Source organism: Bos grunniens, chromosome 14, assembly GCF_055505025.1.
Source record: "Bos grunniens cultivar Pamir isolate PY7600 chromosome 14, Bosgru_T2T1.0, whole genome shotgun sequence".
Taxonomy (NCBI): domain Eukaryota; kingdom Metazoa; phylum Chordata; class Mammalia; order Artiodactyla; family Bovidae; genus Bos; species Bos grunniens.
The window spans coordinates 5,295,401-5,312,899 of record NC_141178.1 but is presented as its reverse complement, the minus strand read 5'-3'; the positions used below and the strand labels follow the sequence as shown (position 1 = coordinate 5,312,899).

The 17,499-nt window shown below is 43.8% G+C and overlaps 1 protein-coding gene and 1 long non-coding RNA gene across 4 annotated transcripts; one reads left to right on the top strand and one right to left on the bottom strand.

Moving 5' to 3' along the window:
• Nucleotides 1-1,426: 1,426 nt before the first annotated feature.
• On the bottom strand, nt 1,427-11,410 carry CA3 (carbonic anhydrase 3). 3 transcript variants are annotated; one of them, XM_086335233.1, is made up of 7 exons: nt 11,349-11,410; nt 10,480-10,677; nt 8,083-8,201; nt 6,270-6,362; nt 5,165-5,227; nt 3,899-4,054; nt 1,427-2,409 (listed from the first exon to the last, which is right to left on the bottom strand). In XM_086335233.1, the coding sequence occupies exons 1-7, from the start codon at nt 11,380-11,382 to the stop codon at nt 2,290-2,292; spliced, it is 783 nt and encodes a 260-aa protein (XP_086191359.1). In that variant the 5' UTR covers nt 11,383-11,410; the 3' UTR covers nt 1,427-2,289. The 3 variants fall into 3 exon arrangements, 2 of the variants coding, with proteins under 2 accessions (XP_086191359.1, XP_086191360.1); XM_086335234.1 differs by lacking the exons at nt 10,480-10,677; nt 11,349-11,410 and adding an exon at nt 10,048-10,315; XR_015140126.1 differs by lacking the exons at nt 1,427-2,409; nt 3,899-4,054; nt 5,165-5,227; nt 6,270-6,362 and adding an exon at nt 7,715-7,817 and having other exon boundaries at nt 7,903-8,201.
• LOC147358981 (uncharacterized) lies at nt 11,052-14,632 on the top strand. The gene is made up of 2 exons (XR_015140127.1): nt 11,052-11,256; nt 14,195-14,632. It is a non-coding gene; the product is annotated as an uncharacterized LOC147358981 (long non-coding RNA).
• Nucleotides 14,633-17,499: the final 2,867 nt, after the last annotated feature.

The following is a 17,499-nucleotide window of genomic DNA, read 5'->3' as shown; positions in this document are numbered from 1 at the left end:
ACGAGAGTTCACAGATGTGAAACATTTTCACCACAGCAGCTCCTACCCAAGTCGCTTCTGTAGGCTGTATATGCCTAAAACATCTTTGTTTGGAAACCTGTCCATGATCAGAAAATATGATCCTCCCACTGAATACAGACTACAAGTGTGGTTTTAATGTTCTAGTGGACATTTCTAGGAACTCAGCACTTTTGAGTTGCAGGCAGAAGTTGAGAGGAAGTTTTAAGTTGAGTGATAATTGTGATCATTGGCAATGACTTGGGTGAGGGGCGGGGAATATATATTCTACTGGGAAGCTACTACCTAAAGCTAAAGAGGTCACTTTCCAAGGAGACCCAAACTAAATGAAATGAAGAAAGAAACAGTATGAATCTTCATCCTGTGTTGTTCAAGGAGATAAGTATTTGTCCTGGGTTTATCCATGTTCGTGACATTATTTATTCACCAAATATTTGCTGAGGGCTTATTAAGTGCCAGACACCATGCTGCTAAGTCGCTTCAGTCGTGTCCGACTCTGTGTGACCCCAGAGACGGACACCATACTAGAATGTTAGCATATGAGACTCAAGTCTACGCCATCAGGGAGCTCATGGTCTAGGGAGATACTTTCCTGGATTAGATATTTCCCCTCAACACCGCTGCAGCTTTGTCTAGCCCATCCTTCAGCAAGTGCCACTGTAGCTGAACTAAGCCCTACGTTCCTCCACCACACAGTGTTTTTGCGGCGCTCCCTGCATTACCAAATAAGTACCCTGAGAGAATCAGCTTGTGTATTACCACTAATTGATGAAAACTCCACACCTCCTAATTTCAAGGGATTTAATTAACACACCCAGTTTGCACTGACCAACCTGGTTTAACCTCACCCAAGTGGTAATCTATTAAATAACGTTAGCCTCCCAGGACTCTGTCACGTGACTTGACTTCCGGCTTTGCAGGACTCTCCTGACCCAATACCATTCTCATTCCTTAGGCTAACTCAATTACTGCTGCCATTTTCAAAAGTAAGTTAACAGATTAGCCAGTGACGTGATGAGAGTTCATCAAGGCTACTCACGGCAAAATTGGACTTTATGCCTAAAGATATTTCACTTTTGAAGGTCTCAAATATATGGATGTTTGCAGTGTCAGACAGACGTCATCTCAATGTGCATTAAAAAAAATAATGACATAAAGGCTACAGTCTGACGATTCCATGCCCCTAAGTTAGCAACCATGGTACTGATAAGGACCCCCTAACCTAACCAGTCCACACTGTCAACTCTATGGCTACACAAGCCCCTTCTGGCCTGCAGTTTCCTTGGAAAGCCCCCAGGAAGTGCTCCAGCCACTCCACAAGGAAAGCAGCTTCCAGTCAAACTCAGAATGAGTCCCTTCAGTTATGAAAACTCACAAAGTTCCCCCTCCACAAAAAACAACTCTCAAGTGTCTGCATTCATGTCTTTATTAGTTTGGATGATCAGTACACTGCTTTTATTTCAAGTGCAGTCATTCACTCCTGCGAGTTCTAGGACTTGTTAATCCCACCCTCACATTGGAAATACATCAGAGACATTTTTTACCTTAAGAAGCATGCAAAGATAAAAGTAGTAAAATGAAAAATAAATGGCCCTCCTTCAGGTAAAGAAAAATATCAGGATAAAGTCAACTACCTTCATGAAGAAAACATTCAAATAATGGGTCAAATTTTTAAAAAAAATTCCTGGTCAGTGTGTTTTACTTTCATTGATAATCAAAACCAGGAGACCTCTACAGCGGTTTTAAATGTTAATAAATGATGCACTTCTTATTGGTTTATTTAAGGGTTAAAATGCATAATCATCTCCATTCTTGATGTTCACAGTCACTTTAATTTCTGCTACAGAATCTGCAGACTCCTCTACGCCCACGTATAGAAGTACTCAGTATTTCTTTAAGATGGATAACGCATCATAGAAAAAGGGTAAACGGAAGTTCTGTGAAATTTAAGATGACACAGAAACGGTGCCCAGGAGGCACTTTTTCCCTGTCTTTACTCTCCTCACCCTGCTTCTTCTTCTTCTTTGAAACCTTACTAGAAATGCTACTTTTATAGGCAAGGTGTTATCACAGAGGCCAAGCGCTCTCACATCAGATCCTGGGAATAGTAGCTCTGATTTCCTGGTGATGGCGTCTCTCATCTGCTCTGCTCTGCGTGGAAACACGGGGATGGACCCGGAGTATACCGGAGTCAGAAGCACCAAGAGGAGGTGAGGGACCAAGCTCTGCAGGGCCGGCTTCCTTTCCTGAAGAGGGCGAGCTCCAGCGGCCTCACTTGAAGGAGGCCTTCACGATCCTGCCCTTGATGGGCTGCGGGGGGCGCCAGTTCCTCACCAGGGGCACCGGGGGCTCGTTCTCCGCGCTGGAGTACAGAGTGCGCAGCTTGGCTATCTGCAGGCGGGAAGGGGAGACGTCACACCACGTCCACCCGAGCGGACGCTAAGCGTGGGACAAAGAGAGATGGCTGGCTTTCTGGACGAGCGAACCACAAAACCGTCTCCAGTGTTCAGTCTAGAGTTACTGGTTGCCAGTTCCAGAGTAAGAACAACCTCTTTGTGGTTAAAAAAAAAACAAAACACATACACACACACACCCACCTCTTTCTTCCTTTTGTAGAGGATCACTATCCCCTGTGATTAAAACCTTTTCATCTAGAATTCTGAAACAGTCATCTTAATCTGATGGATTATATGTAAGAGTGGAAGACAGCGTCAGTGCAAGTAATAAGCTCAACTGGCCTTCACTGCGTAATGGAGTCAATTTACATGACTGTAATTTACAGGAAGGGAAGCCTAAGCAGAAGACCAAAGGCATTTGAAAGCAGACAGAGGGGAGGTGGAATCTCAGATGCTACCCTTGGCTGTGTGGTCATAAGCAAGTTACTTAACCTTTCTGAGCATTGGCCTCCTTAGCTGTAAAACTGAGGGATTAGCTGTGTCTGACTCTTGCAATCCATGGACTGTAGCCCACCAGGGGCTTCTGTCCATGGGGTTTTCCAGGCAAGAATACTGGAGTGGGTTGCCATTCCCTTTTCCAGGGATTCTCTTGAGCCAGGGATCGAACCCAGGTCTCCTGCATTGCAGGCAGATTCTTCCACATTCTGAGCCACCAGGGAAGCTGACACCTCACAAGGATGTTCAATCTCTTCCCATCCTTTCCCCAAGGCTGTATTTACCATCCCATTTGCTAAACAGTCCTCAGTATTTGGGGTTCTCCAAATTAGCAAGGACGATGAGATGGTTGGATGGCATCACCAACTCAATGGACATGAGTCTGAGCAAGCTTCAAGGGTTGGTGATGGACAGGGAGGCCTGGCGTGCTGCAGTCCATGGGGTTGCAGAGAGTTGGACAGGACTCATCACCTGAACAGCACCACCATCATCTATAAATGTTGTGCACTTAGCCTGGTACCCTCTGGAAGCTGAGTTTTAGAAAGTTAAACAAGCTGATCGTAATTAACCATGGCAAACTATGAAAGCGCCAGCAGTAGAGATTGGGTAAGCACCTATTTAGCAGCTTTATATTTTCAGAGACTTCCACACACACTCTCTATCTACTCTTAGGGATTCCCTGGTGCCTCAGCTGGTAAAGAATCCGCCTGCATTGGGGGAGACCTGGGCCTGATCCCTGGGTTGGGAAGATTCCCTGTAGAAGGGAAAGGCTACCCACTCCAGGATTCTGGCTTGGAGAATCCCATGGTCAGAGGAGCCTGGCGGGTTACAGTTCATGGGGTCGCCAAGAGCCGGACAGGACTGAACGCCTTTCTCACACACACACACACACACACACACACACACACACACACACGCTTTCCAGTTAGTGCCGGCACCCCGCGGAGCCCTGCAGATCCGGAGCCCCGCGCCCCACGGCGGGCGCTCACCTGGTCGGAGCTGACCGTGATGGGCTCCTTCAGCAGCAGCCACACGATGCACTCCTCGCAGGGCGGCGTGGTAAAGGAGCCGTGGTAGGTCCAGTAGTCCCGGCAGGCGGGGAACAGGCAGGACGGGTTGAAGTTGTTGAAGGGTGCCTCCTTGCCCTGCGAGAGAGCGGAGGTGAGCAGGCGCGCATGGCGCCCCGCATCTCAGCTTGAGGGGGGTGGATTTCAAAGGCAACGGAGAAAACAAGCTTGGGATCAAATCCGTGTCTTTTAGAAATAAAAGGGGTGCGGGGGGAGGGAGCTGGGCAGGTTTGCATGACATGACTTTGGCACAATCATTGTAATATTTTATCCCTTATTCTCTATCTGTAGAACTATAAACCTACCATTTCTTAAGAAAAAAGACAAACTCATTCTAAACTAACAGAAATATTTCATATAAATTAATGCTGTGGTTCCTGATGATACAAAACAGGCTTGCATTTTTATCAAATGTCATCCTCAGAATACTTTACCTAGTGGTAAAACTAAAAGTGATGACTAAAACAGTCTCAAAGAATTAAAGTGAGTCTGTTAAGTAGAAGAATTAACTGTTAAGATTTAAAATATACAGGTGCAATCCAGGAGAGAAAGGGAAACACTAGGACCCAAACATTTAGTGCCTCTGCAAGTGTGTAAGAGTGTGTGTGTGTGTGTGTGTGTGTGTGTGTTGGGCAGGGAAACACCACTCAACTTCTCTCTCAAACATTTCATTAAAAATGTAATTATCTGACAGGTTGACTATGAGGGTTAAATAAGCTTATGTATGTGAAACTGCTCTAAAACCAACAAACCACAAAAATATACAAACATAACAGCGTTTGCTTTTATAGGTCTGCCTAGCATATTCATTCGGAGAAGGCAATGGCACCCCACTCCAGTACTCTTGCCTGGAAAATCCCATGGATGGAGGAGCCTGGAAGGCTGCAGTCCATGGGATCGCTGAGCAACTTCACTTTCACTTTTCACTTTCATGCATTGGAGAAGGAAATGGCAACCCACTCCAGTGTTCTTGCCTGGAGAATCCCAGGGACGGGGCATCCTGGTGGGCTGCCGTCTATGGGGTCGCACAGAGTCGGACACGACTGACGTGACTTAGCAGCAGCAGCATATTCATTGAACAATTTACTAACAGATTTTAGGTGAAAGAAGCACACTTGAAAAATGTAAAAAGAAAAAAATTGATATAACCTGACTTTATGTTCTATGAGGGAAAATGATATTTTTTACCTTCGTCTTAATTTTGTCCAGTGCATCAAGGAGAAGCTGGAACTCGCCTTTCTCACGTCCTATCTGTAAAAAAATAAAAAAGGGAGAGAGAAAGAGAAAGAAAACTAACGATTATAATTTTCTCTTCTCCATAATTTAGGATTGTCTTAAAAGCTGATTTTAATCCATCCATCTACAACCAGTGTTTATAAATCTGCCAGAATATATTGCATGAAGCAAAAACATAAGTTCATCCCTCCCCCGAAATTTTAGGGTATGTATTTTCTGAACTAAACTTGGACTCTGGGTCTCTGAAATACAAAACCACAAAATTACATGTTGATTTACATCTATGTCCTTGACCTTCTCTGTGAAGTCATTCTGCTTTTCTTTTTAATATAATTGCAGCTAAGAGGACTCAATGTACCTAAAACTAAACCTATTGTCTTTCTGCTCAGACCCACTCCACTTCCTGTAGTGTTGTGCTCAAGCGCTGAAAAGGACCCAGTGAATTCAGAACATAAAACAAATTAGGTCATTCAAAAAGAAAGAAGCCAGATTTTCACCTCTGGCTTAAAATCTAGATCATGTTACCACTAAACTCATGTGTTAATGACACTAAGTCCTCTCTAAACCAAGGCTGGCTCAACAACACACACATTCCATGTGCTATCTTAGCCTGGGATCATGTGAGTGGTGGCCACCCTAAGCTGAGAGGATGCTCAGCCAGGGACTTGGCATCACAGTGATTTCCAACACTGGCTTTTCTGGTTTCCACTGCAATTGACGTGGAGGAGCCAGAAAAGGTAATGAATAAGGCTGCCCTTGCCTTCACTGCCGCTGAAATAAGCTCCTTCAAAGGCTCCATCCCCACTGCCCCAACACACACACAAACACACCCCGCACCTTGAGAAAATTTAGAAGGCTAGGGCGACCGAAGTATAGCTAAAGGTGCTCTTTTAAGGGAGAACAAAACCTTTTGAGCTGATCTTACCAGAAATATCTTGATTAGCTGAATGAATCTTGAACTTCATTCCTCTCTCCCATATAAATAAAATGACGTGAAACCTAAGCATTGATAAGGAACTAAACTTTGAAAACAACATGCACTCAATTTTTACCTTACCTTCAGAAAAACCCCAACCACAGCTATACCATCGGCATGCTTCAGAGCAGTTGCATAACTGTTATACTTTGAATTCCAGTGAACCAAATGGAGCTGAAACCATAGAACAGACGTTAGGAGGTACATGCCTAAAATAAGGAAATAAGTGTGAAATTATTCACAATAAACCCAACAACTTTACAGTCTAAGATTGCTGAACACTCTCGTAGAAGTTGACAGAATTCTAAATGTTAACATGAGATATTTTGGCAAGACTTTTGATGGCTCAAATAAAAAGTTATGACAGGTAGAATTGGTGAAAACCAAACTGTCACTAAATCAATTCATAATACTATGTTAGCTTTGTATATTAGTCCTTTTTCTGACCAAAACAGTGAAATACAGAGCTCTAAACAGGAATCTGCTAACACACTGAAGTCACAATTAACTGGGAAGTAGGAGAGGAAAGATAAGGGGACAAATTCTTGGATGTTTTTCACGCCTCTCTCAGTAACAAACGCTCTAGAACCAGTTGGTAACCTTATCTTAATAAGGTTAAGGTGCTTACATATGCACTAGTTAAATTGGTCAAATTTCCACATTGAATTACACAGAATGGCAAGAGAATACCATAGTTCATGGCAGTTTAAAAATACTGTCTTCAAGAACAAAACTGTGTGATAATCCCGCATATCAAGACCAAACTGCAAGGCTTGGCCCTATTGAGAAGGAATATACTAAATTTTCCCCCTTTTGTGGGGAAAGACGTCTGAAAGGCATTCTCAATTAATTTATCCTGTCACTGGCTGTCTAGATGGCCTGCAGAGAAACAGAATGGTCACGGGGAAGTACTCTGGGTCTCTCACAGTTCAGCTGAGCTGTTTTGTTGAGCTGAGTTAAGCTGCCTTATGATTCTGCCCAAGAGCACGTCCACAAATGGTTCCAAGGCTCCTGGCTCCTATGTTGCCCAGAGCCTGCCTCTGGAAGAGTCTGGCAGTACAAATGGAATTATCCTCACCTCCAGGGCATGCGTTGCCCCTTATAGGCTTGGCTTTATACAGAGAGCATGCGGGAGGCTTGTCTTATTTCCTTGTAATATGATGCCTTGATCTGAGCTACAATCATGCGCTTCCTTTAATGGGTTCTCAGGAACAGAGTATATAGTATCTGCTCATTTTAAACTGTGTGTATCTACAGCCAGCTATCTCTCTGCGTGCGTAAGTCCATGTGTACATATAAAGTCACACGTATACCTATACTGATGCACCCGCTTCCTTAAGAGACGAGAGCCTGGGCATCAGCCAGCATCGCGGAGTGCTATTTTTAAAGCACCACACTCTCATAAAAGAGGAGGCTTAGGGCACTGGGCAGGATGATGAAGCCAATCAGCACGAAGCAGAGCACCAGTCCAGCACCATTGCGGTGGGACTTCGTTACGTAACGTTCTGGCACCTCGGTTTCCTCACCTGTAGCCCATTCCACAGCCTGCTGAGAGGGTCACAGGGGTTAACACCTGCAGGCACTTAATAAGCACTGGCTCCCCTTCTCTTTTCAGTTCCATTCAGAGCCCTGGTTTTATAAAATTATTATTATTAAGCAGCCATCCACTGTCTAAATATAACCTTGCAAGTCTTCAGGCATGACACTAACTCACCTCCACTGTCTTAACCGTCTAACCCAGAATGTCTGGCAGCTTCGGTTTATGCTAAAACTCCTGCAGCTCTTTTCATGACTACAGGCTGGAAGGACGTGCAGTGGATGTTCTTCTGTCGTTACCTTTCAGCTCCGCTCTCGCTGGGTGAGACGCAGAGTGGGTCCTGTCAGGTCCCCTTACCTCTGCTGCGTACTTGACTCCATCCACGCTGTGCTCCGAGCCGTGATCGTCCGAGGAGCCCCAGTGGAGGTGGAACTGGCGGAGCCGGTATGGCGCGGCGAGGGGACCACCTCTCAGCACTGCGAGCCAGAGAAGCTAGGTCAGCAGTGAGCTCGCACTTCTGGGACGGAGCCCTGCTTTAAACAGCTACCTTAGAGCCAAAGCTTGATGGGCTGGGCTGGTGGTGGCATTCCCAAGTACACTGGTCTCTTTCTTACAAAGTGAAGCCTTGGGGTATGTCAAAATAAATGCTTTCGTTTCTCTTTCTGATTGTGTTTGCTTGTTTTGTGATTTTTTACATGTTAATTTCACATGCGTGAAAATAAAATTAAGCCAGCAGATGGGCAATGAAAACAACTAAACCCTAAAATCAAAATCTGTTGTGGGCTGCACTGAGGCGAACAGGACAGTTAGGAGCCGGGCAGACTCAGGGTCCAATCCCAGCCCCATCCCTTTCGAGTTGTGTGATCTCAGGCAAGTTGCTAAACTTCTCTGAACCCGTTTCTGTGTCTCGCCAAAGGTGATAATAATACTAACCTTTCAGAGCTGCTGTGAGGATTAAATGAGATTAAGGACTTTAAACTGCTCATCACAGTGCCTGTCACGGTCATCAAATGTGAATTCCTTCTCCGTATCTTGCCTCCAACTACACTTTTCTTTGAGACTACAGATGAGAGCTCACATCCACAGCTAATTCGGACTGTGTTTATTCAAATGAGATGGAATGGAAAATTCTGAGGTTTCCCAGGGACTCAATCAATGCTGACCCTTAAACGAGATGATTCTCCATAGTATGAGTGTGAGTTTGCTGTCCAAATATCTCAACCTGGCACTTAATTCGGTTTCACTTCATTTAGCCTGGAGAGTGATTTAGAAGTTCAAATATTTTCTAAAGGATTTTGGAAACTATACAGAAGCCCTAAAGTCAAAATTTACCAATGTAAGCTAGATCAAAATAGAATTCAGAGCATAGCCATTCTAGAAAAGATAGATTAACTGTTGGTGCTGAAATGGCAGACTGAAAATCATAGGGTAGGTCTAAACTGATAGAACGAGACTAGATGAGCTTGGACACACAGAAATGAGTGTTTTAATTGCATTTTTTTCTATCCATTTTTTGTTTGATTAATTGCTCTTTGCACTTTTACCATCCACTAGGAACCGTTATAATTCAGTGATATGAGTCCAATTTATTAGGATGAATCATAAGAAAGTGTCAATATTCAATCATATTTGCTTACAAAAAGGCTTCTTCATGTGATTCAACCTAAGAGATCCTGTTTAATTTTATTACTTATCCTTCAGAATGGACCTTGATTTAAATGGAGAAAAAAATAACAGATACCAATGAGATGATTATTTAAAGAATATACATTTCTATGATATTCCTTACCTGGAACCTGCTAGTACGTAGAAATTATAGCTATTACTCTTTTTTTTTTTTTTTTTTTAGCTATTACTCTTTAATTACAGGATCTCTGAGAATATTCATTCATGCACATCAGTAAGGATAATTCTAACTTTTTTACAAATGTGGTTATAGGAAAATACATATTGTATATCAAGTACCAAAATGCTAAAGGTAGATTCTTACCTCATTCACAGTAAAATAAAGTATTTCTAGTTAGCCTTCTTTTATTTCACTGATTTGCTTAATGGTTATAGATGAAATAGACTTTTTTTTAAACATGAGACTTTCCATTTCAGTTCAGTTCAGTTCAGTCACTCAGTGGCGTCCAGCTCTTTGTGACCCCCACGGACAAACACAAACCAGAACTCAGGGAGAAATTATCAGTCTTGAAAACCCCTCACCAAAATGAGTAGTCGGGCGAGCCCCACAGAAGGCCAGTCTTCTTGCTTCTACCATGGGTCTGCTCTCTCCCCCGGATTGGCCCCACCCCCACACCAAGAGGAGAGAGTACCTACTTGGTTCTCTGCGTTCCTTGCTCTGTAGGATGGAATCTATGCCACATCTGAGAATGGGAGCCTTGCTCTCCAGGAGTTCGTTAGGATGCAAAACCCCCCTCAAGTATAGACCAGCAGAGCCCGGAGAACACTGCTCTGGCCTCATTACCATCACCTCCTTACTAAGCTTCATTTCAGGGGTACACTGCCAACTTTTAGCTTGGGCATGGGGCCATTTTGGAGCAGCCAGCGTGACCGGGGTTAAAGAGTGAGACCTTCTTCTTCACTGTATAAATATAATCCTTCAGACGAGCACAAAGTCAAGTGTCATCTCCATTTTCAGATAAGAAGTGCTCCCTTGTCCCACCGATTCTGTTGCTGTGACATAAATCACATTTTGCCAATACAGCCATTGAAAATGTTCTTGTGTCTCTACCTAGGTGTCATACTTACTTGACCTGTCATAAGTATCATCAAACACAACCCTGCAGGTCTTCCCATTATTTAGGATGGTCTTGGCAGAGCCTGGGTCATAGGATGCTGTCCATGGCTTCAGGGAAGGGTCGTGGCTGATCTCTTTAGTGTTCAGTTCAATGGGCGACTGGTTCTCTCCCTTGGCATTCGGGAAAAGTTCATGCCAATGGTCAGGACCTAGGAAATCAAATTGAGGGGATTCATTCATCTGGTGGCGCAATCAAAGTCCTCTCTCTAAGTGACTAAATCAGCAAAATACATGGAGGCTGGACAGTGATTATGAAAAGGTCTTGGATATCAGATTGGGCAATACAAGGCTTGGGGGCAAAGACTTGTTCATAGTTTTGTTAACAGCATACCTGTAAGGCTATATTTCACTCTGTGTATTTCCCCAAAGCGTCCCTGTATTGGCTCAAATACAGCCTGAAAGACTTATTTTTGAAGTGAACTTCATCGCATGTTTCACCAATGCCCTCTCCTATCATAGAGCTGGAATCAGCAGTGCCCCTAAGTGGGTTTCAGTATCCCTTTCCCCATCGGGAGGCAGAAACTGCAGGCAGAGCAGCTCGTACCAACACCAGGCTCAGAAAGGAGAAGAAGAGCTTGCCCAGCCAGTCTCCGAGAGAGGGGTACCCCCAAAAGCGGCCCTGGCTGGGTGGGCTTCTCCGTCAGAGGCACTGAGATCTGGGCACGTCACCGGTTCCTGCAGTGGGCATACCAGCTACCCCAGGAGAGGGAGAGATGAACGCGATCAAGGTGAGCCGGCCGGCCGTGCGGGGTCCTAGGGAAGGGCTTGGCGGGAGCGCCCCCGACCCCCGCACCCCGGCGGCGGGCCGCCGGACACTCACCGTTGTGGTCGGCGTAGCCCCACTCCTTGGCCATGGCGGTGCGCGGTGCTGCCTCGGCTCCCGCCGTGCGCGGCCCGCCGGCGCCCCTTTTATGCCGGGCCCCTCACTCCCACATGGCCTTATTAGGTCAGCGAGGGTGGGGCGGGGGGCTAAAGAGACCGGGGTGGTGCTCGGGAGGCGGGCTGGGGGAAGCCAATGAATTCCGCGGGCTGGACAGCTGTCGGGATGGGGGGAGACGGCCCCCGCCCCTTGGCCCTGGAAGGGGGGCTCCCTCGCGGCTCCCAAAGCACCAGGCCCCCCTAACCTAGAGCCGAAGTGCAGAGGCCGGCGCTCTCGGCCCCCCTCCTCCAAGGCCCCCCACCTTTTTTTGGGGGGGCACGGCCGTTGCGCTTCGCCTCCGAACTGAAAGCTGCGCCCCGCGGGCTGGCGCTTGCAGCCTTGCTTGGTAGATGCTTTCAGCGCTGCCTGTCTGGCTGGCTGCAGTCTCTGGATGCTTCTGCGGGTTGATTTCACTCCAGCGATCCGGTTACCGTGGCTGGAAAGAACACGTTTGCCTGACCCATGTTTGACTCCTTCGCAGGCAACTTGCAAAATCCTAGGCACAAAGGACGGGAAAAAGCAGGCAGGAGGGCAGGTTCTCTCAACTCCGTTATCCTTAAGAGAGAGATGGTGCCAGGTCCCTGAACCAGACGTTTCTTGACCTCGCGGGTCCCCTCGGTCTGCAGGACGCCCGGGGCTGGGTCTCAGGAATCTAGGTGAGGACTGGACCCAGGTTACTGCGGAGCAGGAGCCTGGTTCTGATCTACCGACTCGGTGAACTGTACCTCTGCTCACGAGAAGTCCAGAACATTCTGGAGTGTTGGAGGGTCAGGAACATAAAGGGAGTCATATTGTTTAGAATGTATGACCTTATTTTCCAAGGCATAGTGAAAGATTCGAAGGAAAGAGAGGGCAAGTTTTCCAGAATTGCTTTGTATTTTTTTCTCCCCCTCCCAACTTGTGTTATAGCATGATGACCCATGCAAAAAGAGAATAGAACTGGTATGCGCACTGTGCACATATCAAAGACGTATTTTTAAATATCTGGTTGTAGTTCACATCGAAGAACCAGAGTAGTAGATGCTTACAATTTTAAGAATATATTGTAAAAAAAAAAAAAATTGTTTTGGTTCCAGGTCAGTATTAATTTTATTTAAAAAAGAAAAGACAGCAAGAAGAGATAAACCTATTTTCAGTGCTGTCTTGAACAGGGTTGTAACATAAAACTTTTGAAATTTCTTTGACTTTTATTGATGTTAGGATTTTGTGTTTGGGGATTACAAAACTTGAAAAGGAAATATCTTATCATGGTAAAGATAGCTCACGGCTAAGGCATGTGGAATGACTGACCACACTCATAACCTGGACGCCAGGGGAGTCACTCCCCCAGCGTATTTTTGTGCCCAGGGATTATTTGATCCACACAATAGCGGCGCTGAGTCAAGAACTGACATGGTTTGGAAAATCCAGGCAAACAGCAATGCAAGTGCTCTTAGCCTCTGAGCTCAATTATGTCAGTGTTGGATTAGAAAGGCTACTGAGTTGGCATATCTGGGCCAGTTTTCTGCTTTAATGTGATTAGTTGTGTGCTGCTGTAGTTTGTAGTTAATGGAGGTTATATTCTGCATAATTATCTGTATTAGTAAACTATGATCCTGTTCCAATTCATTAAATTGTTTCCATTCCTCTTTTTCTGCTGTATATGGTTAGAAGATTGGTAACTAAGTTTCAAGTCATTTGATACAGGAATGATACAGATAAAGTTTTCAATAAACTCTGTATACCAAGCAAGGCCAACAGTATTGCTTTGTTGGTTCTGAAATTCATCATACTGTTACCATTTCTGCATAAAAAGTGTTTAAATGGGTTTTCATTAATTAAAAATTTTAAAAGACTGTACACAGCACATCAATAGCAAACACTTGCATAGTAGCACAAATTTTCACAGAAACGCTAGTTGGAATTTGCAAAGTCAAACATTTAATAGTTTTGGGTTTGTGGTCTTGAAAACTGTTGACTGGTTTTTCATTGCACTTTCTTATGAGAGTTAAACAAAACTGGAATTTCAAGACAGTTTTTAGACCATAATATGTTTTTCAAAAGCCCCAAATTAATCATCTGCATTTTGATTTATTTGCTCCAGCATATTTGTCCACAAATTTCAAAATTCTGTATCCATAAAGCAAAGAGAAAATTCTAAATTGTGTCCAAGATGCTGAGATTTCTGGATCTGGCTTTTAAAAAAGAAAATTGTTAGGTTATACACCAAGGGAAAAGACAGAAAAAGAGCCACAAATCATCCCTGAGCATGAGCACAGGATTCCTCCCAGCACTAGTACTGAAGAGCTGGTGTACTGGGCGGTCTGTAAGGTGAGTGTGTTCATGCAGAGAACAGAAGAGGCAGGGACACAGTAACCAAGAAAGATAGTTTGGGTCAGCAAAATCACTGGGGGTTGGGAGTGTCTGGATGCAGAAGTTTCAACTAGGTGATATACTAAAATTATAAACTTGAGAGCTCTAAGCTGATCAAATTTAAACCTATTTTTAGTGTTGATTTAGCATTTTATTTTGCAGGATGCTAGGTAATATAAATCTTCTGCAAGTTGATAGCTATTTGATGTTTCTAGTGCATCAGAAACCAAAAAAAAAAAGATAAATTGCCTATTTATTCATGTCTAACTAAAACTGTGAGTCGCTCAGTTATGTCTGACTCCTTGTGACCTCATGGAGTGTGGCCCACCAGGCATCTCTGTCCATGGGATTCTCCAGGCAAGAATACTGGAGTGAGTTGCCTTTCTCTTCTCCAGGGGATCTTCCCGACCCAGGGATTGAACCTGAGTCTGCTGCATTGCAGGCTGATTCTTCGCCATCTGAGCCACCAGGGAAGCTCCATCCTGCCCTTGGTGTGTGTCACAGAGCACAGGAGCTAACCCACAGACATCGCAAAGGATGCATTCAGCCAGTATAAGATGACACTAATACCCACCGCATTCACCTTCTCCTTGGATTATTTTGAGCTGCCTGATCTAATGGACCCTTCCTGCAGTGGGAATCACAGTAAACCTTTTTAAATACATGTGACCAATCATGTGCAAAAGGTATTAATCTAACAAAATTAACTGAAACTCTAAGCATTGTAATAAGAACTACAAAGACTCCTATTCCTACAAGTTTTAAACAGTTCTTTGGTATGTTATTTGTTAAATGAGTTTTTAGAAATGAAATGCAGTCTCCTCTAAATGACATTCAGGGTCTTCAGATGTCTTTCCAAACTGTTTTTCCATTTTATCCCCAGCTTACCTTCCAAATTCACCCACTCTCTGCTTCAGTTGCAGAGTGTCGTTCACTCTTCCCATAACACAATTTTTTCCCACCTCTGTGCCTTTTCACACACTATTTCACACACAATAGTGTGTGACTCCATTATCCTTTCTATCGTCTGTACCTGGTAAAACTAAGCTGTTTATAGCAACAGTTCCACAGGCTGTATAGTGAGTGTTTATGTAAGATTTTACACTGAAAAGACGTTGGTTCATCTTTAAGGTCAGCCTACCTTCTTTTCCTCTCTGCTGCCACTTTAACTCAAGGCCAAGCCACCGGTAGAATTGCATTGATGTGTTTTGTGTATTATTTTTATTGGGTGGGGGTTGTTTTCAAAACAACGTACATACTTGTTTGCTTCCCTGAGAAAAATCAGTCATCAGCCTCGCTTCTCTGAAACCTAGCAAAACCCCAGGTCCACTTCTGGCTCTTCCCGTAAAGCATTGCTAGCCTAGGCGGGTCAGAGAGCTTCTCGGAAGAGTAATAACTGGCTGGCATGCAACACTTGATTATTAGCACCAAAAAAAGTAATACACGTGCAAACACTTGAAAACGAACATTTCATGTTTGTGACTAGTCTCACTTTAAACAGTTGACCGCACAACTTTAAGAGCTGTGGAGTTTCCACGCAGGAAGGAAAGCAGCGTCATTTGTGTTTTATTGGGAAGCACACACCTGCCTTTGTCGTGGCTGTTGTTCAGTCCCCGCGTCCGCCTGACCCTTCATGGCCCCATGGACTGCGGCACTCTAGGCTTCCGTATCCCTCATCATCTCCCAGAGTTTGCCCAAGTTCATGTGCATTGAATCCGTGATGCCATCCAACCATCTCATCCTCTGTTGCCCTCTTCTCCTTCTGCCTTCAATCCTTCCCAGCATCAGTGTCTTTTCCAATGAGTCAGTTCTTCGCATCACGTGGCCAAAGTATTGGAGTGTCAGCCTCAGCATCAGTCCTTCCAAAGAGTATTCAGGGTTGATATCCTTTAGGATGGACTGGTTGGATCTCCTCACTGTCCAAGGGACTCTCAAGAGTCTTCTCCAACACCACAGTGTCATTTTCTTTTTATTAATTGTAAAGCATGAACCTGCCTTTAGGTATGCCCAAAATCATGGCTTTTAAAGGCATTAAGAAACATTAGAGATTGCTTTTTATCAAATTTCTGAATAACAGAGCAGAAAAACATCTGCATTAATGGTTTGAACATCGTAGCCTTTTAATATTATGGAGTAATAGTTTCCCTAAATTGAATAATCAAGGCTAATAGGAATCTTTGAATTAGTGTCATATACCACACAGCTGTCTTTTCATATATATTCCAAATAAACAATAAAATTTAAATAATGTATTCTTAAAATATTTTATGTTGTTATAATTGCAGAATTTCTTGTACTTTTGCACTTTAGTGAGGTATAATTGACAAAATTATAAGTTATTTAAACTATATATTGCAATGATTTAGTGCATGTATACATTGTGAAAAGATCTCTAGACTTTCCCGTTCTACTGTTTTCTTCTATTTCTTTGCACTGATCACTGAGGAAGGCTTTCTTATCTCTCCTTGCTATTCTTTGGAACTCTACATTCAAATGGGTATATCTTTCCTTTTCTCCTTTGCCTTTCACTTCTCTTCTTTTCTCAGCTATTTGTAAGGCCTTCTCAGACAGCCATTTTGCTTTTCACATTTCTTTTACATGGGAATGGTCTTGCTCCCTGTTTCCTGTACAATGTCAAAAACCTCCGTCCATAGTTCATCACGCACTCTGTCTATCAGATCTAATCCCCTGAATCTATTTGTCACTTCCACTGTATAATCATAAGGGATTTGATTTAGCTCATACCTGAATGGTCTAGTGGTTTTCCCTACTTTCTTCAATTTAAGTCTGAATTGGCAACAAAAAGTTCATGATCTGAGCCACAGTCAGCTTCCAGTCTTGTTTTTGCTGACTGTATATAGCTTCTCCATCTTTGGCTGCAAAGAATATAATCAATCTGATTTCAGGGTTGACCATCTGGTGATGTCCATGTGTAGAGTCTTCTCTTGTGTTGTTGGAAGAAGGTGTTTGCTATGACCAGTGTGTTCTCTTGGCAGAACTCTATTAGCTTTTGCCCTGCTTCATTCTGTACTCCATGGCCAAATTTGCCTGTTACTCCAGGTGTTTCTTGACTTCCTACTTTTGCCTTCCAGTCCCCTATAATGAAAAGGACATATTTTTGGGGTGTTAATTCTAGAAGGTCTTATAGGTCTTCATAGAACCTTTCAACTTCAGCTTCTTCAATATTACTGGTCAGGGCATAGACTTGGATTACCATTATATTGAATGGTTTGCCTTGGAAATGAACAGAGATCATTCTGTCATTTTTAAGATTGCATCCAAGTACTGCATTTCGAACTCCTTTGTTGACTATGATGGCTAGTCCATTTCTTGACTTCCTACTTTTGCATTCCAGTCCCCTATAATCAAAAGGACATGTTTTTTGGGTGTTAGTTCTAGAAGGCCTTGTAGGTCTTCATAGAACCATTCAACTTCAGCTTCTTCAGCGTTACTGGTTGGGGCATAGACAAAGAGTGCTCAAACTACTGCACAGGTGCATTCATCTCACGTGCTAGCAAAGAAATGCTCAAAATTCTCCAAGCCAGGCTTCAACAGTGTGTGAACTATGAACTTCCAGATGTTCAAACTGAATTTAGAAAAGGCAGAAGAACCAGAAATCAAATTGCCAACATCCGTTGGATCATCAAAAAAGCCAGAGTTCCAGAAAAATGCCTACTGCTTTATTTATTACACCAAAGCC

Coding starts and splice junctions, on each gene's coding strand:
- CA3 (XM_086335233.1), bottom strand. CDS start 11,382: ATGGCCAAGGAGTGGGGCTACGCCGACCACAACG. Junction 5,228..6,269: donor TGGTTGGGGTTTTTCTGAAG/GTAAGGTAAAAA, acceptor ATTTTTTTACAG/ATAGGACGTGAGAAAGGCGA. Junction 4,055..5,164: donor TGGACAAAATTAAGACGAAG/GTAAAAAATATC, acceptor GCTCTCTCGCAG/GGCAAGGAGGCACCCTTCAA.